The 22,974-nt window shown below is 35.2% G+C and overlaps 1 protein-coding gene across 6 annotated transcripts in view; it reads left to right on the top strand.

Annotated features, from left to right (window-relative positions):
- Positions 1-22,974, top strand: part of LOC100012477 (probable C-mannosyltransferase DPY19L2) — a 205,195-nt gene that overhangs the window by 84,646 nt on the left and 97,575 nt on the right. For 5 of the 6 annotated variants that reach the window (XM_007499954.3, XM_016424414.2, XM_007499956.3 and 2 more), the window contains one exon: positions 1,575-1,674. The exons of the other annotated variant lie outside the window; for it this stretch is intronic. In XM_007499954.3, the coding sequence (XP_007500016.1) occupies positions 1,575-1,674 (100 nt within the window). The remainder of the gene's footprint in view (positions 1-1,574; positions 1,675-22,974) is intronic. 6 annotated transcript variants of the gene reach the window in all.

Raw genomic sequence — 22,974 nt, 5'->3', positions numbered from 1 at the left:
CAAGCAAAAAAGACAGAATGAGCAGTCATATGTAGGAGAATAATCCTTAGAATACAATATCATTGAAACCAAGTGAGTAAAGAATAGCAACCAAAAATATTCTAAATTAAAAGAGTTTGAGGAAGGAGTAGATGTTGAGGCTATGGAGGCATGAGATGTAGATAACTTTCCCCAGAGAGTTGCAGTAGAAGGGAATGAATGGTTGAGATGATACCAAGTCAATAGTGAACATCTCATAGCTCAGAGCAGGCTAAGTATGTTTGTAAGCTTCAGAGAAGAAAAAGGGGGAAGAAGGAAATAGAAGATTCTTAAGTGAAAGAAGATGATGGGTGGAGGGAGTTCAGATTGAGTTGTAATGTTGCTGACAGTAGGAGATTATATTTACCTCTGAGTTGGGAAGGGGATAGAATAGAAAAATGGAGCATCCTAGAGATAGATTTGGAAGGGACTTTAGAGATTATATTGTCCAGCTCCTTCATTAAACAAGTGAGAAAATGGAGCTTGAAGAGTAGAAGCGTCAGAGCTTGAACTCAGGTTTTCTGATTCCAAATTACACACCATTTTCACTTTGGCCCAATTGAAGAGACTTCAAAGATGGATAGATCCATCTATGAGATCTATGAGAGGACACTTGCTGTGGAGTATTGAAGATCAGTTAACACAAGTTTGCATTTGTAATGGAGAACATTTTTGTCACTTTCTTCAGAGCCAGGAACAGGGGATATGGATTTTGGAGTGGAGATTAGTGGAAAGAGAAAAAAAGTTAAGGAGATATGCTTTATAGTATTTATCGGCACAGAGGATCTTCAAACAGCAATTTACCAATCTCTCCTTTTATGAAGACATTGAGCTGTGATAGTGTGTTGAATATTAAGCCTAAATTCAAAGTCAGGCCTTTTAGGGTTATTGAAGTGTCTGACCAAAAGTTTGAGTCTGGGTAGGAAGGAAAGTTGTCAAGAGCCAGAACTACAACAATTGCAGGGAAGATAGACTAGAAATTAAAACTTATACTTGTCTTTCCAAAAAGTCTGTTTCACATTGAAACCTTATATATAAAAGAAACAGATGTTTTAGCAGTTAAGACAGTGGAGCTTATAGAGAAAACTAGAATCAGTGTATTTTCAGAGGGAAGAGGATCATTAAAGAAGGAGGTCTTTTGTGACTCCTTGAATTATCTACATTCTCATAACCAGCAAGGTTTGACTCTAGTCAGGGCAAAGTGACCTCTCCTTCAAGTGACCACTTCCTTGAAGTGATAGTCTGGATTCCTGAGAGTATCTGTCAACTTTTCAAGGTAAAGGATACTGTGCAGCAAAGAATGAGAGCCTGCATATTTCTGTATCAAGCCCAGTCAGAGTAAATGGAAGATCATAATGGAATCAAAGAATAGGAAGTTTCAAATAGGCATTGGAAGAAAAAAGGGAGTTGGGGAAGAGGAAGAACAGGACAGAGCAGGATTAGAGAGAAGCTCTGGCATTTGTTCAGTTTGTAAGTTTTGGAGTTCCTTCTGGCTGCATATATGTGAATAAGAGAAAGATTTTCTGCCTAAATGTGTTGGCCTTCTCTATTTTAAGGTCTCGAGAGAATAGTAGGAGAGACTACATTGCACTCTTTGTGTCTAATGTCGCTTTCATGCTTCCTTGGCAGTTTGCTCAGTTCATTCTTTTTACACAGGTAAGATTATTTTCATTGGACTTCAGTTTACATACCATGTGTTTGGTTGTGTAAATTTTGTAATTTTGCCCAATTATATGTGAACAAATTTAACAATTTAAATGACATGAAAGAATATTTTAAAAACATATACTGCCTAGGCTCAGAGGAAGAACTAGAATATCTAGAACTATTTTAGAAAAGAAATTGAACAGGCTAAATGAACTTGAAAAACAAAAGAATCATTTCATTCCAGTATTAAATAATTTATTCAGAATAATTGGTAAAATAATTTTGTTAAACTCCTTTTATTAAATAAATATGAAAAAGAGAAAGAAAATGATAGACCCGTTTCATTAATTTATATGGAGGCAAAATCATAAATAAAATGCTAATTAGGAGACTACAACACTCTATCAGAAAAATGATATAGTATGACCAAACAGGATTTTATACCAGGCTTTCAGGGGTAGTTTACTATAAGAAGAAATATTAATTACATCAACAACAAAAGTAATAAATCATGTTAAGATTAAATATCAATAAATGCAGAAAAAGTTTTTGACAAAATACAACCCTCATTCTTATTAAAAACATCTGAAAACATAGATATAAGTGGATTTTTCCTTAGAATGATAAGAAGCATGCACCTAAAACCATTAGCAGATATCATCTGCCCCAGAGATAACTTGAAGCCTTTCCTATAAGTCTGGGAATGAAACAAGGATGCTCATCACCAATATCATTTAATTCTGTATTAGAAATGCCAACAATCACAATAAGAGAAGAAAAAGAAACCAAAGGAATTAAAATGGACAAAGAGATAACAAAGCTATCTCTTTTTCCAGATGATAAGATGGCTTATATGAAAAATCCTAGCGATTGTGCAAAAAATTCACTGAAACTTATCAATTTTAGCTAAGTAGCAGGATGTAAAATAAACCCACAGAAATTATCTTCATTTCTGTATATCATCAACAAAACCCTGCAAGAAGACATTAGAAAGAGATACCCCACTTAAAATAACCTCAAAGGGAGTAGTTGGATAGCTCATTGGACAGGTCCTAGGTTCAAATTTGACCTCAGACACTTCCTACCTGTGTGACCCTGGGCAAATCACTTAACCTCCATTGCTTAGCCTTAACTGTTCTTCTGCCTTTAAACCAGTACACAGTATTGATTCTAAAATGGAAGATGAGGATTTTAAAAAATAAAATAAAATAAAATAACCACAAACAGAAAAAATTCCTGGGAGTATACCTGCCAAAACAAACTCAGAAACTACATGAACATAATTCTAAATTCCTTTTAATATAAATAAAAGTCAGATTGTATGATTTCTCTTGTTTTTCCTAAAGAGTAATTTAAGATATGATGTTCACAAAGGAATTAAAATAATATCCAAATAGAGATTAGTTATGGTTTTAGAGAATTATGGAATTTTGGAGTTTTAAAACTTGTCATTAGCATCTTATTTAGCTAGACAAATGATACTAATAGCCAGCATGCAAAATTTATAGAAACACTAAATTAATTTTTATTCACCTCTTTTCTTAAAACTATTTTAGAAAATTTCTCATTAAAAATCTACATGTGCATAATCTTCATTGTGGACTAAAATGCAGGCCTCATGGGCCATTTCTATTCTTCATGGCAGGGAAACTTTGTAGTCCATTTAGTAGCAAGAGATTCTTCTGGATGGTAGAACTTTCCTAGGCTGTGGTTTTTAGAAACAAGTTATCACTTTACAATTAGGACTATTATGGTTATCACCTCTTTCCCCACAGGTCAGGAGATGGAGTATGGTCATTGGTGGGAGGCACTTCAAGTGAGGTTTCTTGGCATCTTGAAAACATCCTGGCAGGGCATTTTATATGCTACCATGGATTATGGCTTTGACCCAACAACAGCAAGGGCATTCTTGTAGGAAGGGAGAAAGGCCCCAGAGCATGGAGAGCATAACCACTTCTGATCATCTTCATTGCTTCCCAACTACCTGACCTGTTGTCACCTCATTGTCCTGGAACATTGTGTCCAGGAAGGACTTGTTATTCCTTATTAAGGCAAAGTCCATATTGATCATCAGTATTTCCCCTGCCCGTAAGGGATCAAAGTGTACCTCCTATCCAGGCCTCCTTACTCCTCATCCTGTACTCTTCCCAGTATGCCAGTCTTACTCATATAATTCCTTCAATTTACAGATGGGAAAACAGAGGCCCAGTGAGGTAGTGTCTTTGCATTGCTAATTAAGAGTGAGCTGCATGGGAATTTCTTATGGTTGAGAAGGGGGAAAGTGATGGTGGCAGAACAGAGATCCTGAAATCAAGAAAAGTCCTTTGAATGGTAGAGACATGAAACATCTACTGGGAAGGCGTTCCCAGGGCATCATAGTTTCCAGCATTTATAGGACTAGTAAGCAATATAATTTCTTCCTTGCCAAAAGTTTTCAGCTCAGACTCATATGTCAATTTGAAAATGGATCAAAAATTTTTATTAGGGAAATCAATGGGAAAATGAGTCTTTATTAATTCACCAGATCACATTTAGTATCTATAAAGCCAGGGATGCTTAGAAAAAGTAGAAATTCTAATTGAAAGTTTTAATTTTGAACTGGGAAAAACAGAAACAATTTCCATTAGTTATAAAATATTCTTTAGATAATTGTGATAAAACTTCCTTCAGTTTGGGGAAAGGCCTTTGGCATATGTATGTAATGTATATTATTTCAGATAACCATTATGAAAGAATAGAATAACTCTTATTTCCTTCATATTATTTCTAATAGTTCCATAGACGATTTCTGCTGTGTAAGGGGGAAAAACCATTGTGGCTATTGAAGGAATTTACATTGTAACATAATACTTGGAATGTTAGATAGAAAAGCAGTTATGTGAAAAGCAGCAGCATCATGGGATAGAAAAGCTCTGTACTTGAGAGTAAGGCAGTTTTTCAGTTCTTGTTTCTGAGTGACCTCATGCAAGTCACTTCCCTTTGGATAGTAGATTTTTTTAACCCATAACTTGAGGAGATTGGACTAGATGATGTCTCAGGTTCCTTAGGTTTTGAAATAATGTGATTCTGATTCCTATTTTATGATTAGACTAAATTCAGTTAATTTTATATGTTGAGACCAATTGTGCATTAACATATTTTTATTTGGCTACATTTTATTTCAACCCTTATTGGGGGAATCATATTATGTTTGGTAATTAGCACCCTCAAAACAGTTAAGACAGCTTTAATCTATTTTATGTCAATCAACAATCTAGTTAGCAAACATTAAGTACCACTGGGTGATGCAAAGACAAAGAATGAAAATATCCTTACCTCCAAGGGTATTCCATTCTAAATGAGGAAGAAACAAGGGCATGAATAAATATGTGTAGAGTATATAGAATATATACACAAATAAATATGAAGAAGTTAGATCCATTGGAGTTTGGGAGAGAGGACACTAGAAGAAGGTATGATCAAGAAAGTTTTTTCTTTTCTTTTTTCTTTTTCTTTTAAATATTATTTTATTTGGTCATTTCCAAACATTATTCATTGGAGACAAAGATCATTTTCTTTTCCTCCCTGCCCCCTCCCACCACCTCTCCCATAGCCGACGCGCAGTTCCACTGGGTATCACATGTGTTCTTGATTCGAACCCGTTTCCATGTTGTTGGTATTTACATTAGAGTGTTCATTTAGAGTCTCTACTCAGTCATATCTCCTCAACCCCTGTAGTCAGGCAGTTGCTTTTCCTCAGTGTTTTTACTCCCACAGTTTGTCCTCTGCTTGTGAATAGTGTTTTTTCTCCTAGATCCCTGCAGATTGTTCAGGGATATTGCATTGACATTAATGGAGAAGTCCATTACGTTCGATTATACCACAGTGTATTAGTCTCTGTGTACAATGTTCTCCTGGTTCTGCTCCTCTCGCTCTGCATCACTTCCTGGAGGTCGTTCCAGTCTCCATGGAATTCCTCCACTTTATTATTCCTTTTAGCACAATAGTATTCCATCACCAACATATACCACAGTTTGTTCAGCCATTCCCCAATTGAAGGGCATCCCCCATTTTCCAATTTTTTCCCACCACAAAGAGCGCAGCTATGAATATTCTTGTACAAGTCTTTTTACTTATTATTTCTTTGGGGTACAAACCCAGCAGTGCTATGGCTGGATCAAAGGGCAGACAGTCTTTTATCACCCTTTGGGCATAGTTCTAAATTGCCCTCCAGAATGGTTGAAGCAATTCACAACCCCACCAGCAATGAAGTAATGTCCCTACTTTGCCACATCCCCTCCAGCATTCATTACTTTCCTTTGCTGTCATGTTAGCCAATCTGCTAGGTATGAGGTGATACCTCAGACTTGTTTTGATTTGCATCTCTCTGATTATAAGAGATTTAGAACACTTTTTCATGTGCTTATTAATAGTTTTGATTTCTTTATCTGAAAACTGCCTATCCATGTCCCTTGCCCATTTATCAATTGGAGAATGGCTTGATTTTTTGTACAATTGATTTAGTTCTTTGTAAATTTGAGTAATTAAATCTTTGTCAGAGGTTTTCATAAAGATTGTTTCCCAATTTGTTGCTTCCCTTCTGATTTTAGTTACATTGGTTTTGTTTGTACAAAAACAGTATATATCTAAAACCATCAGCCAACATCATCTGCAATGGGGATAAACTAGATGCATTCCCAATGAGATCAGGAGTGAAACAAGGATGCCCATTATCACCTCTATTATTTGACATTGTACTAGAAACACTAGCAGTAGCAATTAGAGAAGAAAAAGAAATTGAAGGCATTAAAATAGGCAAGGAGGAGACCAAGTTATCACTCTTTGTGGATGACATGATGGTCTACTTAAAGAATCCTAGAGATTCAACCAAAAAGCTAGTCGAAATAATCAACAACAATAGCAAAGTTGCAGGATACAAAATAAACCCGCATAAGTCATCAGCATTTCTATATATTTCCAACACAGCTCAGCAGAAAGAACAAGAAAAAGAAATCCCATTCAAAATCACCTTAGACAAAATAAAATACTTGGGAATCTATCTCCTGAGACAAACACAGGAGCTATATGAACACAACTACAAAACACTCTCCACACAACTAAAACTAGACTTGAGCAATTGGAAAAACATTAACTGCTCATGGGTAGGACAGGCCAATATAATAAAAATGACCATCCTACCCATACTTATTTATCTATTTAGTGCCATACCCATTGAACTTCCAAAAACATTTTTACTGAATTAGGAAAAACCATAACAAAGTTCATTTGGAAGAACAAAGGATCGAGGATATCCAGGGAAATAATGAAAAAAATACAAAGGAAGGGGGCGTTGCAGTCCCAGATTTCCAACTATATTACAAAGCAGCAGTCATCAAACAATTTGGTACTGGCTAAGAGACAGAAAGGAGGATCAGGAATAGACTTGGGGCAAGTGACCTCAGCAAGACAGTATATGATAAACCCAAAGATCCCAGCTTTTGGGACAAAATCCACTATTTGATAAAAACTGCTGGGAAAATTAGAAGACAGTGTGGGAGAGATTAGGTTTGGATCAACACTTCACACCCTACACCAAGATAAATTCAAAATGGGTGAATGACTTGAACATAAAGAAGGAAACTATAAGAAAATTAGGTGAACACAGAATAGTATAAATGTCAGACCTTTGGGAAGGGAAAGATTTTAAAACCAAGCAAGACTTAGAAAGAGTCACAAAATGTAAAATAAATAATTTTGACTACATCAAATTAAAAAGAAAGGTTTTTCATATAGAAAAAGGATCCCTTCTCAGAATAATGTTTTTAAATGCATAAATTAAAATACATAGTACAAATGAAACACACTGTATTAAAACCAGTTCACAGACCTTAGGTTAAGTAAGAATCCTTAATGTAGAAGATGGTGTTTGAGCTACATCTTGAAAAGGAAAGATTTTATGATGCAGATTTGAAGAGGGAGTGCATTTCAGGCCAGGCAGTTAGCTAGTGCAAATATCCAGAGATAGATAATGGTAATAGAAGGCTTGTTTGGCTGGGTTGCAGAGTCTGGGAGGGCAAGGTGATACTCAGTGATCCTGAAAAAAAATGATAGAGGCAGCCTGTGAAGACCTTTAAAAGCTAAATAGAGAAGTTTGTATTTAATTCTGCAAGCACCAGAGAACCCTTGGAGTTAATTGAGTTGAAGAGTTATATAGATTTATGTTTAAAGAAAAGGCTCTTTGATTGCAGTGTGTCAAATGGACTGGAGTGGGTAGCAAGCTGAAGCAGAAAGAGCAAGGAGGGAGTCTTGTAGCAACCTGGGAAAAGAAATAATGATTACCTGGACCAAGGCAATAGCTGTATACCCACTGCACATTCCATTTTTCAACAGAAATTGAGTATTAAATTCCTTGTACGTAAGAGGTGACAAGATGAATGATAGAATCAGACATCTGATTTATTACATTTATAAAGAGCTTATCCTGTGCTGAGCCCTAGAGATTCCAATATAAGCAATGAAATAATTGACTTATGAAGATCTATTGAGGGAACTGGACATCAGAGCCTGGAAAAGGGAAGGTCAAGAACCACATTTATGGAAATCTTCATTATAGATGTGAAAGGCTGTTGTATAGAGGAAGGATTTGATTTGTTCTCTTTGGCCCCAGAGAGTTGAACTAGAAACAGTAGGAGAAAGGTATAAAGAGGCCAATTTAAGCATGATTGTCAGAAAAAAAAAACTTCCCAATATAGAGAGCTTGCCTAAAGGGGAATGGGCTGACTTAAGGGGTCCCCCTTCTTTGGAGGTCTTTAAGTAAAAGCTGACATTTTACCTGTATATTATAGAATTTTTTTTGTATGTGTGGATTAGACTACATGTCCCCTAAGGTCTCTTCCAGCTTTCAAAGTTTCTTGATTTTGTGATTCCTATTCTTAAAGGAACTTTCCTTGTACTGAGGGAGACAACAGGTACTTAGATAAATAAGGAGCACAACCAAAACAGAAACAAGGCATTTAGAGATGAAACATACAAGGGATTATAGTCTAAAAGGTGATAGAAAACCTTTGTATAAAATGATAAACTAGTTCAAAATTGAGCATATAACCATTGAAATTTAGATGTAGGACCCTCAAATACTATTAAATCCCATTTATCTGAAATCCAAACATGGGAAGCTCCAGTAATTTGAATCTTCCATACATCTATGAAACTAGGAAACTACATTCATTATCACAGTGCCTAGGACATAATAACTGCTTTATAAATGTTGTTGAATTCATTGTAATTTTATGCTATATTTGATAATCTTTTGACAATTAGTGATCCCAGTATATATCCAATATATGGTACAGGCAGTTGACAAGTAACAAAAAATTAACTGTGACATCACATTCATTCTGGATATACAGGCATTAATATTACATACTGTCTATGCCTAGATTCCAATAAGTGACTTTTGTTCTTTCCTAAAGTAGTAGCATTTCTATTGAACTTGGTTCTTTTGAATCATCATGAAGCTTCTAGTTTTGAGTGTCAGGGCATGGCTGAGAGATCATTCTATCCAACTCCCATCATTTTGCATTTGAAGAGAATGAGGGCCAGGAATACTAAAGGACCTTCTCAAGATCCCAGAGATAGCAAACAACAGAGTGGAGATTTGAGTCTCATACCCAGTGTTCTTCCAGTAACAGCCTGCTGAGTCAGCCTGGGAGATCTCCAGGAGTCATGTGTCAGGAGAATGGCTGCCTAGTTTATTTAAATAAAAGAAAAATTGAAGATAGTGATTACATTAAGCTCATTTAATAGCATTGGGATAGCATTGCTTCAAGACTTCATTGGAACTTTGAATGCATGTTTGAGCATGGCTCTGCCCTCTGTCTTTGCAGTTTACAACTATACCGACTTCCTCATCTTTCTGCTTCTTTCCAGAATTCCTCTATAAAAATTCCTCTATTCTGTGTCTTCTGCCTATTATCTTCTCTTCCCTATATTATTGTCCCACCTACTTTTCCAATCATATACTTCATTAGATGATGTCTTTTATGCCATTTTCTGCATGAAAGCCATAATTCACAATGTACTGTACCCATCATACATTTCTCTATCCCCTTTAAGTCACTTAAAATTTTTATTCTTCTACAGTTATGATCTTCTAGAATTCACAACCTTATAGTGTCCTTAAGAGGATACTGATAGGTATTTGCTTGCATTGATCAACTTGGGATCATTGAAATTTCAGCAGTTTCTAAAATGTTTTCCAGCCTTTCTTCTTCCCATTCAATTTTTCACTCCATCTCATTGTTCATTTGCAGTTCCAACCTAAGATATTTATATTGATGGAAAATTTGATTTGTCTTACCAACTAAATGTCATAATGTGGGCAATAGACTTTTTTATCCAAGTATGTGTGGCTAGTTCAGTTTCTTTGAAATTACCTTGTATCATATCCCCATACAATTTGGCGGCTCAATGTGGTTAGCATCAGCTCATCCAAAAAAATGAGCTTTTAAAGAGAATTTCTAATAATAGTTAATCCTTATTTTATTTGGGTTCTGTATAGAATACTCTCCAGGACCCCAGTGAACATCTTAGGGAAGAGCATATGTCCTCCTAGTTTGTATTTTATGTTTGTACTCAGTGGATTATTGAACAAAGTTATCTCCATGGTCTTTGCCATCAATAGGTAATCCCTCTTTTATTTGGACCCTGCATAGAACATCCTCCAGGACACTGAACACCTTATTGGTGAGCATATTACTTCTGCTTTATATTTGATATTGATACCCAGTATATCGTTGAACAAAGTTTTCTCCATGGGCATGACTACTATAGACTTTTATATGTGATACTAATATAATGTGGGAGTCCCTTTATTTGAAAAAAATTTAAGGCTGCATTATAAAGACGTTAGATGCTTCTTTGAACTCAACAAACAATAGATTATAATCCTTATATATCTTTTATACCTTGTAGTCAGTTGTATTAATGGGTATATAGTCTGTTGTTGGAAATCAAATACAAAAGCATGCCTGTTCCTGTTTTAATATATGTGATCATTCTCATCAAGTTTTTATAGAGATAAGAAAAATGGGCAGATTTGTTAGTAGTTATTGATGTCTTTTTCTTTTCCCTTTTTATTGGGTAAAGTGTTAGTACTTATCCCCGTCTCCCCACTCCTTTACTCTGACCTCAGGGATGCAGAGCAACTTTGAAATTTCATCATGCCATGATTTATTTGCCAGGTAATGAGCTCCTCCCAAAAAGACAGAATCATTATGAAATCCTGAATTCAGTTCAGCTCTCTTTTTCTTTGCATGGATCTATCTGACACTGAACATCACTTCTAGACATATATTGATATCCCCTACTTCTTTCCTCATCCTCTTATAGGCCATGGTGGACTCCTGACCTTTTTCTCTAGTTTTGCATGGTTAGCCATTAGCATGTATATCCTCTGTCCAGAAGTTTGGAAATCCATCTTGCTATGAGATCCCCAAAGAGGTTTCTTTTCCTTCTTATTTGTTCCTGTGTTTGTTTCATGTCTTCTTTGCTCTGGCTCCATTGCTTCAGTGTCTGTTCATATTAGGACATTAAGATCCATTTTTTTCAGAAATAAATATATAACTATATGTTTTATATAATTAACTAATATTTAGTTATATATAATATAAAATAAAAATAAATTAATTGATTAATTAAATTAAACTCATATCCTTCCTCTAAAGTTCTCAAGATTAAGATTTCCTAAATAGGCACTTTTCAGATAGTCTATATCTAAGAACACCTGTGATCCTACTCTTCTTCAGAGTTCTTGGTATATCTCAAAGATACTCAGCTGATACAGATGGAGAACTGTGTATCTTTTATTTCATTCTCTTGTCATCTTACTCTCCTTTAGATGTTATGAATTCAGTTCAATTCAATACATATTTGTTGATTGTCTACTATATGCAAGGCACATTGGGGATATGAAGACAAATAAGAAAGATTCTGCATCCTTAAGGCATCTCTATCAGCCAGCAAGTATTCATTGTGTGCTTCCTATTCGCCAAGCTCTATTCTAGGCATTGGGGATTCAGAGGCACGAAAGACGCTTACAGTCTCTCAGAGAGAGACAATATGTATATATTTAAGTAAACACAGAATAATATATGCTGAAGAAACACAAGATAGTTAAATATAAGCTAGAGAGGGAGTATACCATTGGGGAGTAGGGAAGGCTTCATGTAGAATGTGGAACTTAAGCAGAGTCTTAAGAGAAATGAGAGATTCCACAAGGTGACTGTGAGGATGAAACATATTCCAGGCCAGGCTAAATAAAGCATGGAGAAAAGAAATGGAATGTTGGAAGGAGGAAGATAGAGAAGACCAGTGAGGCTAGACTGTAGTGTTTGAGGAAGAATGGTAATGTAAGGAGGTTGGAAAGGTGAACAGAGAAGTTGTATTTGATATCAGAGGCTATAAGAAGCTCCTGGACTTAACTAAGTGAGGGAGTAACATGGTCAGATCTGCAAGTAAGGAAAATCACTGTTAGTTGTGTGGAAGATGAATTAGAGTTGGAAGAGACCAATCAGGAAACTGTCGTGATAGTCCAGGTGAGTGCTCATAAGGGCCTGTTGTAAGGTGGTGACTTTATGAGTTAGGACAAAATATCACTCAGGAGATACTGCAGAGGTAGAAAAAGACAAGATCTGATGACTGATAGGAGTATAGGTGAGAGGAGATGAGTCAAGAGTAAGGTTGAGGTTAGAAACTTGAGATATTGGTGGAATGGCCATAGCCTCATCAGAAAGAAGGCAGTTCAATAGAGGAGTGAGTTCCTTTATAGGCTTGTTGAGTTTGAGATGCTTATGTAGATCCCAGTGCAACATGTTTAGGATGGGATTAGTGATATGGGACCTGGAGCTTAGGTGAGATACTGGAGCTGGATCAATAAATGGGTGCTATTTTGTGATTCACCCAGAGTGTGATGAAAAGTAACCTGACAGGAATTGATGAGGCCACTGAGAGAGTGTGTACAGAGAAAGTGCCCAGGGCTAATCCTGCAGGGAAAACAATACTTAAGGGCATAATATGGGTGATGAACCTGCAAAGGAGACTACAATGATGAGGTCATAAAGAGTAAGAGGAGAACCAGGAGGCAATAATATCACCAGAGGTCAGTAAAAAGAGAGAGAGCCTCTAAGAGGAGAGTGATCCACAGTGCCCAATATAGCAGAAAGGTCACAAAAGATTGGGTGGTTAGAAGATTATTGATGAAAATTTAGATCTTACATTTATAATTAGAAGGAACCTCAGTGGCTATCTGGTCCATCTCCTCATTTTACAGATGAAGGACTTGAGAGGGTCCTATACAAAGGAACAGACTTAAGGCCTTTTCCATCACACCAGGCTTCTTGCCAGTGCTTGACTGATGTGCCAAAAAGAATGCTGGAGTTGGAAAGATCTTCATTCAATTTGAGGCTCTGATCCTTTTTACTTATATGAGTTTGGGCAAATGAAAATCTCTCCGATCTTCATATTTCACATTTATAAAATTAGGAAAATAATTCTTAATAGTACTTCACTGGGGATAATTTTTAAGTACCAAATGAGAAAACTTATAAAGACCTTTGCAAATATTAAAGCACTATCTAAATGTGAACTGTTAAATTATTCCTGATAAGATTCATATGTATAGAGGTAAGTAGAAGGCATGGTAGGAAGTAGAGGAAAAAAAAAAAGGATCAGAGAGAAAGAAAACCAGAGGTGAGGGCGAGGGGCATTTGGGAAGCATCCAATATAGGCAGCATTGAGTCACATGAAGGCACATGAAGGTCGTGTGAATGTCATGTGGAGTTGAGGGTACAACTTGGAGTCTCTTTTGTTGGAATGTAGAATATATAAAGCAGTTGTACGAAGTAAGGCCAACAAGGTAAGTTGGAGACCAGTAGTAGAGAGAGGTCCTTAAATCCCAGGCTAGCATTTACAGTATTGAAACTTAATTCTGAAGACTTTTAAAACTCTTGCCTCCATTTTGGATTTTCAATTTTTTTCAATTACATATAGAAACAATTTCTGACAATTGTTTTCTGACATTTTGCAATCCAGATTCTCTTCTTCCCCTCCCCCAAAGGTGGTAAAAAATCTAATATAAGTTAAGCCTATGATGTTTTCATGCAGTTGATTGCCATATTCTCCATTCCATGACAGAAGACTCATCAAATATAAAAAAAACTCATGAAGGAAATAAAGTGAAAGATGGTGTGCTTTGATCTGCAATAAGATCCCAACAGTTCCTTCTTTGGCTTTTGGATAGCATTTTTAAAATCATGAATCCCTTGAAGTCATCTTAAAGCCTTGTTTTCTGATAATAGTTTCCTTTTCAGTTGATCATGGTGCAGTATTTCTGTTACTGTATATAGTGTTCTCCTGGCTCTGCTCACTTCACTTCATATAATTCTTTCCAGGTTTTTCTGAACTCATCCTGTTCTTCATTTCTTAAAGTGCAATACTATTTCAACACAATCACTTACTGTAAATTTGTTCAGCCATTCCCCAATTGATGGACACCCTTTCAATTTTCAATTCTTCATCACTACAAAAAGAGCTGCTAGAAATATTTTTGTACAATTAGGTCCTTTTTCCCTGTCTCAAACCACCCCCCCCCCAAGAGTGATATTCTTCAGTATGTCATTTAAAGGCAATGAGTTACAGAGCTTCTTCCAGTGTACCTTGACAGAGGGAGCGTGATTACCTGGAGTTCCTTGTAGCCAGCCAAGTTACAGGTCTGGACCTCTTTTCTAATTCATTCTCTTTATTTCTCCTCTTCCTCCCTTCTCCTTTCCCTTCCCTTCCCCCTTTGCTTCTTGTCCCCTTTTCCCTCCCTCTCTTTATGTGGAGATATCTCCCTACAGCTCTGTCTCTCTGTCTCCAATCATAGCCAGTCTTCCTGACCTCTCCTAGGTTCACACAGTCAGCTTCAGTGGTCCCTTCATTCACAAAACCAGTTTACTTTTCCCAAATGAATATAATCTTTGCTTCCTTTGATCTAGCCAGTAATTAGTTTGCACCACTTTTATGGTACTTGAGCTCTTTTTTTTGCATTATTTGTCTTTTCATCTAATCTCTCCTAGTAAACTATGTACTCCTTAAGGACAAGGACTATCTTGTTCCTGTTTCTATTTTGATACTTAGCATACTTGGCACCCAGTTCACAGATATGCATAGATATATATATATATTAGATAATAAGAATTAAATCTGTCCCTGAAAAATATATATATATTTCCTAGGGAAATTGTTCAATGATGATTTATAGATACAGAAGAGATGCTAAGATGACTAGATATTAAAGGGAAAATGTAGGATAATGGATAGAAGGATGGATTTGAAGGCATAGTTGTCCTGGAATTGAATCCTTTTTGATAACTAGTAGCTGTATAAATATGGACAATTTATTTAATCATTCTTAACCTCACATTTTCTTATCAATAAAATGATATTACATATATATAATAGTTATCTCACAGGATTGTTGTGAGGCTCAAAGAAGATAATGTATATAGAAGTGCTTTATAAAATTTAAAGCAATATATAAATGTCAGCTATTATTATTGATCATCCCCTCCAGATGCTCCTGTTTGCGGATAACATTGTGCTGACTACATCAAGCCTTGGAACATTGCAGAGCATCCTAAATGAGATCTATAATCATTCCAAAGAGTTCAGACTAACTATCCATACAGGAAAAACCAAGTGGATGAAGAATGTCTTCACAAATGTCCACAAATTACTACTTTGATGCCACAGAATGGCGTGGAGGTGACTCTGGGTTCTTGAAGGCTGTGCCAACAAAGCACATGCTCTGTCAGACTCTGCCATATTGGGAAGGCTTTGAGTATGGTCTGTAAAATAGACTGGCTGCTTTTTGAGGAACAGCCTTGCTAAATATGGAGAGGCTCATCAACACTAGGCTGGCTACTTGGTTATGGCAACCCTGAAACAAAGAAAAACACAGAATGCCCCTCAGGGTTGTTTTCTCCCTTCTGTAGTGAATGGTAGAGTGGCAGGAAAGGGGCAGAGGTTACTTTGAGTAAAAAAGTTTTTTTGATCATCCATGAACTTGAACTTGGCTGTTGATATTCTAAATGTGATAAGCTATACACTGATCAATAAGTGGAGATATTTATGTAGGGATTGACTCACATAAATCTAAACATTCTTGCTATAACTAAATGAGAGGATGGTTAGCAGTACTCTTTGGAGAGACAAAGTGATTAGTGGAAATTTTATATTGTAGTTCTCGTGACAAGGCCACCATAAAAAATTTATCTACCTTCTGTTGCAGAAGATAAATAGGAAGAGGAATTCTATAAAGTACTCCATAAGATTCTGCAAATTAAGTAAGCATATAAGTTGATATTTGATGATTTTATTAAAAAAGAGAGAATATGTGAGGATGATGAGAAATATATTGAAAAACATGAGTCAGGAATAAGAAATGAGAGCCTAGAGACTTAGAGATTGCACAAAAGCCTTATGCCCATACAACATATTTTTGACAGAAGAATCAGCAGATCTTATAGGCACTGAATAATATTACTAAAATGAAATTCATTATATTTTAACCGTTAGAAAAATGACTAAAGTACAACTCATTCCTGTCAACTATATGTATACAACCAGATCATTACCTTATTAGATCAAAGTTCAGTATTAAAGTAATAATAAAAATGAGAAGCAAATATGAGCTTGCTATTAAACCAACCCAATTCTGACTTATTTAATTAGTTATTGATCTAGGATTTGAAATTTGATTTGAAATTTGAAAGATAGGATTTGAATGGAAGAAAGGGCATTGAAATAAATTATAATTTATACATCTACATATAACTTATAGATAGATATTTTAATAAATGTAAATTAGTTTCTATAACAAGGTGTCCAAAAGAGTCTCAAAATGCCTTAGTCAGAAAACACTTAACTGAATTACTAAGGGGAGAGAGATGGCAACCTTGGGGAACACCTATTTATAGTATAAACTCATTAGATAGCATAATAGATAGCATAGTGCCAGACCTGAAGTCAGGAAGGCAGTTTAAATCTCGCCTCAGACACTTGCTGACTGTGTGATACTAGTCAAATCATTTAAACTCTGTCTCAGTTTCTTCATTTACAAAATGAATATAATACTAACATTTACCTTCCAGGGCTGTTGAGAGTATAAAATGTGAGGATGATTGTGAGGCACTTTGCAAATCTTAAGCCACTATACAAATGCAAGTTGTTGTCTTTGAGAAAGAATGTTGGAAAACTATGAGTTGATTTTTCCATGAAACAAAAAGCAGTGGTGGATATAACAAGAAAGCTTGGTTAAAGGTACAAATTAAGTCATCCTAAGGGTGTTTCAGAATGTAAACAGATGAAAGAAAGTGGAAATGATTCACAACTTTTTTAATAATAAGCTTTTCATTCTCAAAGACAGTAGAGCTGCTACACTTGAATTCTAATATAATCTTGATTGTCCTTTCAGATTTAAGTAATGTTTATATTAAATAAAACAAAAGAAAAGCAGTCATTTAGAATATTTGTACATGAAGAGATCCATGCTGAAGGCAACACAGTTGCAAAGATGTATAGAGACTGATTGATGAGATATGGGCTGCAGGGGAAGTGAGAAGAGATATACTAAAAAGCATGTAAAAAACAGACTTTTAAAAGAAAAAGGGGGATAGAGAGAACATCAGCAATTATTGACCTTATGTTTATTGTCCATAGAACAGTTTTAGAAGAATCCTTTACATATATGCCTCATGGGCATTTTTTATGAAGTTTTTAACAAGGAATAGACAGACTTTCCCAAACAATCTTCAAAAGTAGACCACATATTTGTAGTTGTTTAATTATTTCTTACACTTTGTGACCCCATTTGAGGTTTTCTTGACACAGGCACCAGAATGGTTTTCTATTTCCATCAGCTCATTTTTCAAAGAAAACTCGGTGTTACTAGTGTTAAATGACTTCTTGGGGTCACCCAGCTAGTAAGTGCCTGAGGCTGGATTTGAAATCATGAAGTTGAATTTTCCTGTCTTCAGGGTTGGTATTCTATCAGCTACAATACCTGTTTTCCCTCACCCATCCAACAGAAAGATACAGAAATGCTAGATCCCACTGTGCTTTAATTTATATTTATTGCAAAAAGAAATTTGCATAGCAAAATGATACCTTCAAGAATTTCTTCCAACAAGGTGTCTCCAATGGGTATCTCTACATTATGCAAAATTCCTTGTAAGATGGTAAAAGATAACTTTACTCAGTGACACCCCCCCCCCATGACCATAAATGTCAGGTAAGAGATAAAATAGCAGGTTGATGTTTGCTTGATAAAGACGTTTACCACAGTGCTGAAGGTCAAATGTATTCTAAGTTGAACATAGTTTACCTATGGATGGGGAAGTCCTTGAGATTATTCTGTTTGCAGACATTGTTGTATTGGTAGCATCAAGCCCTGGTATATTGTAGAATCTCCTAGATTTAAAACCCCAGAGAAGAGTTTGACCTGTCCGTTTACATGTGAAAAATCAAGTAGATGAAGACACGCTTCTTACCAGATAATGTGCATTTGAGAGTTTTCTGTTCAACATGATGAAGAAAATAGGCTTGGCTTACCTTCAGGAAACAGCAGGACTCTTATAATAATCCCAAACTTCTCCCAGAAACAAATCTTAATAGCAACATCCTTAGTTATACTAGTATTGTATGACTTCAAGACATGGAAAACAACAATTGAAAATGAGTCTCACACACAGAACAAAGAACTCATATATTGGTTGTGATTGAGCTGCAACATTGAGAAGTTCAAAGTAGAACAGGAATAAATTATGTCATCAAGGAAATAAATAAAAGCAGATGGGTTGGGCATATATTTTGATCACAGAAATGCCGTTCAGATGTTCCATTTGATATCCTTGAAATGTTAGAAAGTGAGGGAGACCTTCTGCATGTTAGGTGAACCCCCTCATGATGAACTCATGGGAAGACATAGACAAAGATTCCCAAGGATGAGCAAACGAAGACTGGTTTGTAATCTACCTCATTCAAGAAAACTTCCAAATTCATAAAATTACTAGAATTTTGAGTGTGATAAGCAGTTGGGTGGACAAGCTATGGAATTAGTTTATGGCTACATATAATTCAGACAACACTTCAAAATTTAACAGAAGTAAGAGTGGGCTAGTATGTTTTGGGGGATTGTATAGTAATTAATTTTTTATTCTGAATTTAACAAGTAAAATGAATATTTCCTTGTACAAACCAGAAGAGAAAAAACTACACATTAAACTAAATATTAAGTGTAACATTTTTCCATACAAGTGTATAATAAATTCAACATGTAATTTTCATAGCTAGTCTTATCTGTTTCCTTCTGGCCTTTTCTTTGCATGCGTATGCATTTTTAAAGGTAACCTTAAAAATTTTAAGCTTTTGTGGCAACCCTATTGCTTTCTCCCTTTAACTGCTATCTGCCTTGTTAGAAAAAAGAAAAATTTTAAATTATTTTCCCTTTATCAAATAGGCATATTAAAATAAAACAAATTCCTATAATGTATGTTTTATTCTACATCTTTGATCTGTTACCTTTAGTCTATCAGGAAATGGGTAGCATGTTGCATCATTAGTCTTCTTATATCATCATTGGTCATTAGAGTTAAGTCTTTTAAATATGTTTTTCTTTGTAACAGTTCTGCTTGTTCTGCTTTTTTTTACTTGGTATCAATTTATGCAAATCTTTTCAAGATATTCTAAAACAATCCTTTTTTGTCATTTATCATGGTGCAATAATATTTCATTAAGTACATATACCATTATATTTGTTTAGTCATACGAATCTTTGGGAACCTCATTAGTTTTAAATTACTTGTTATCAAAATAAGAGCTACAATTTTATTGTACACTTGGACCTTTTCTTCTTTCTTTGATCTCTTTTGGGGTATATTTCTGGTGGTGGTATTTGCTGATTAAAGGGAATGGATTTAGTAACATTTGCTGTATATTCTAAATTCTAACTTGGATAAACCAATTAACAATCTCATAAACATGCGTTAGTGGGCCTGACTTCTCATACTTCCTTTTAGTTTTTGTCATTTTCCTAGTTTTTGGCCATCTTTATCAATCTGATAGGTAAGATGGAACTTCCAAATTGTTTCAATTTTCATTTCTCTAATTACTAGTGATTTGGACCATTTTTAATGGGGTTGTTAATACTTTGGATTTCTTTTGAAAACTGCCTGTTCAGGGGGCAGCTGGATAGCTCAGTGGATTGAGAGCCAGACCTAGAGATGGGAGGTCCTGGGTCCAAATTTGGTTTCAGACATTTCCTAGTTGTATGATCCTGGGCAAGTGACTTAATCCCCATTGCCTAGCCCTTACCACTTCTGCCTTAGAACCAATACACACTAGTGATTCTAGGACAGAAGGTAAGGGTTAAGAAAAGAAAGAAAACTGCCTCTTCATGTTCATTGACCATTTATTTGTCTACTGGGGAATGGTTCTTGTTCATATATATTTAAATCAGTTCCCTACTGATCTTGGATATAAAGTTTTTATCAGAGAATTTTGCTGCAAAGATTTTATCTGCTCTATTTCACTTCTAAATTTAACTGCATTTGTTTTATTAGTGCAAAAACTTTATTTTTATGTAATAAAATTTTCCATTTTTCCTTCTGTGATCATCTCTCCTTTGTTTGGTCATGAGCTCTTAACCTAGTGATAGTTGTTAAAGGTATTGACTTCCTTTCCCCATCAATTTATTTGTGATGTAATTAATCTTTTATAGTTAAATCATTAGTTCATTTGAAACTATTTTTGATGTATGGCATCAAACTTCTGTTAGACTTAACCAGTTTTAGAAGTTTTTCTAGAATAGTTGAATACTTTCTCTCGTGGCTTGTGGGGTTTTAAGTTTTATCACACCTTTTACAACTATGTTCATTTGCTTTTGGAGTGTGTGTTGTATGTGCTCTATTTTTAAACCAGTATGAAACAGTTTTAGTGATTTTTATAAATTTACTTTGTAGTAAAATTTGAGATCTGTACTACTAGGTCCTTTACTCCTTATTTCCAACCCCCCATTATTTTCCTTGAGCTTCTTGATCTTTTGTTCCCCTAGTTGAATTTAGTTTTTTCTAACTCTAAAGTAATCCTTTAGCAGACAATGCTTTTGCGCCAAATAAATTTAGATTGTGTTAGAAATATATTATTAGCATGGCCTAAAACCTAAGCAATTAGTTTAAACCTCTATTTCTGTTGAGTGTTTTAAAATTGTATTTTTACTTCATTTTTCCACTGTGGATATTGGTGGGTAGACTCTCATATATTTTCAACATTCTGTAGTTATTCTGAATGGATTATCTCTTTACTTTTCCTCCTTTTCCTTATTAGATTGTTTTATATTCTATAGCTTTGCTGAAGTAATTAAGTTTCAACTAATTTTAGCTGACTCCTTGTTTTGTAGATAGACCATCAAATCATCTAAAAACAGACAATAGTTTTCATTTTGTCTTTATGGTTATTCCTTACATTTCTTTTCTATATTACTGATAGGGCTGACATTTTTAAAACTATATTAAATATCAGTGATGATACACATTCTTGGTTTACCTCTTAATGAAAAAACCTCTAGTTCCCCATTACATATAATGCTGACTCTCAAACTTAGATCTGTACTACTTACTAAATTGAAGAAAGATCTATTCCTGTTTTTTACTTTAGTTGTTTTTTTCTTTAATGCAGAAATGATGGTTGGATTTTATTAAAAAAAAAAAACTTTTTCAACATCTCTATACTCGTGTTTTTTGTTATTTCTTTTATTAGTAATTTGTTATACTTATTCTTATAGTAAAATGCATTTCTGTTAAAAAATTGAACCTGGGGGTCAGCTGGGTAGCTCAGTGGATTGAGAACCAGGCCTAGAGACAGGAGATCCTAGATTCAAATCTGGCCTCAGCCACTTCTTAGCTGTGTGACCCTGGGCAAGTCACTTGACCCCCATTGCCTAGTCCTTACCACTCTTCTGCCTTGGAGCCAATACACAGTATTGACTCCAAGATGGAAGGTAAGGGTTTAAAAAAAAAATCAAACCTGGTCATATTGTATAATCTTTTTAATGTTAAATCTTCTTTCCTAATATTTATTGGTTTTGCTTTAAAATTCCTTAGAGATAATGACCTGTAATTTTTTTCAGCTATGCTACTTTCTGGTTTAAGTATCAAGGTTGTAATTATATCAGAGAGTTTAGAAGGATGCCTCCTTTTCCTATTTTTACAAATATTTTACATAATATAATGAATTGTTATATTAAATTTTTAATTAGATTTACTAGTAAATATGTCTGGTCTTAGTTTTTTCCCCCTCTGGAAATTCACTTATGTCTCATTTATTTTCTTTTATTTGATATGGGGTTATTTAAATAATCTAGTCTGTTAATCAGATTATTTTATCTCTTTGTAAATATAGTTTTCACTTATTATTTTTGTTGGTGTTTAATTGAGCAAAATAGTTTTCTGATAGTTTCTTCTATTTGTCTCCAATTTTTGTGAATTCTTCTATTTAATTTGTGATGTTGATAATTTGGTTTCCCTATCTCTCTTTTAAAATCAGACTAGATAACTGTTTAGTTCTTTTATTAGTCCCTTACCACCCCCATCCAGCTCCCATTTTTGTTGGTTAAGTGGATCTTTTTCTCTCAATTTTGTTAATCTCTTCTTTAATTCTGAATTTCTATTTTGAGTTTTAAGAGTTTGGCTATTTTTTATTTTTGTTTTTAATTGCATGCCCAATTCAGTCAAGTAGTATTTATTAAAGGCCTGTTGTGTTCAGGTGCTATACTGAACACTAGGGACACAAACCCAAAGATAGTCCCTGTTCTCAAGGAGCTTATGGTCTAATGAGAAAAAGACATTTTTGAATAAGCAAGATTTTATATGTACATATACACACATACAACCTAAACTGGAGAGACCCATCAGGGGATTGAGAAAATGGCCTTGTGGGAGATTAGGCATTAGGTGAGACTTAAAGGAAGCCAGAGAAAGCAGGATGCAAAGATGTAGAGGAAAAGAGTTCCAGGCCTAGAGGCCAGCTTGTAAAAATGCCCAGAGTTGACAGGTGGAATGTCTCCAGGTAGGAAAGACCAGGCAGCCAGTGTCACCGGATCTGAGTACACAGGATAGAGTGCAAGAAGAATCTTAGAGAGGTAGGAAGGGGTCAGGGTGTGTTGAAGTCTTTAAAGTCAAAGAGTATTTCATATTAGATCTTGGAGGCAATAGGGAGCCACCAGAATTGATTGAC

The sequence above is a fragment of the Monodelphis domestica genome, chromosome 7 (genome assembly GCF_027887165.1).
Source record: "Monodelphis domestica isolate mMonDom1 chromosome 7, mMonDom1.pri, whole genome shotgun sequence".
In the NCBI taxonomy this organism is placed as follows: Eukaryota; Metazoa; Chordata; class Mammalia; order Didelphimorphia; family Didelphidae; genus Monodelphis; species Monodelphis domestica.
The sequence above is the reverse complement of the archived record's forward strand: the minus strand, read 5'-3'. Positions and strand labels throughout refer to the sequence as shown.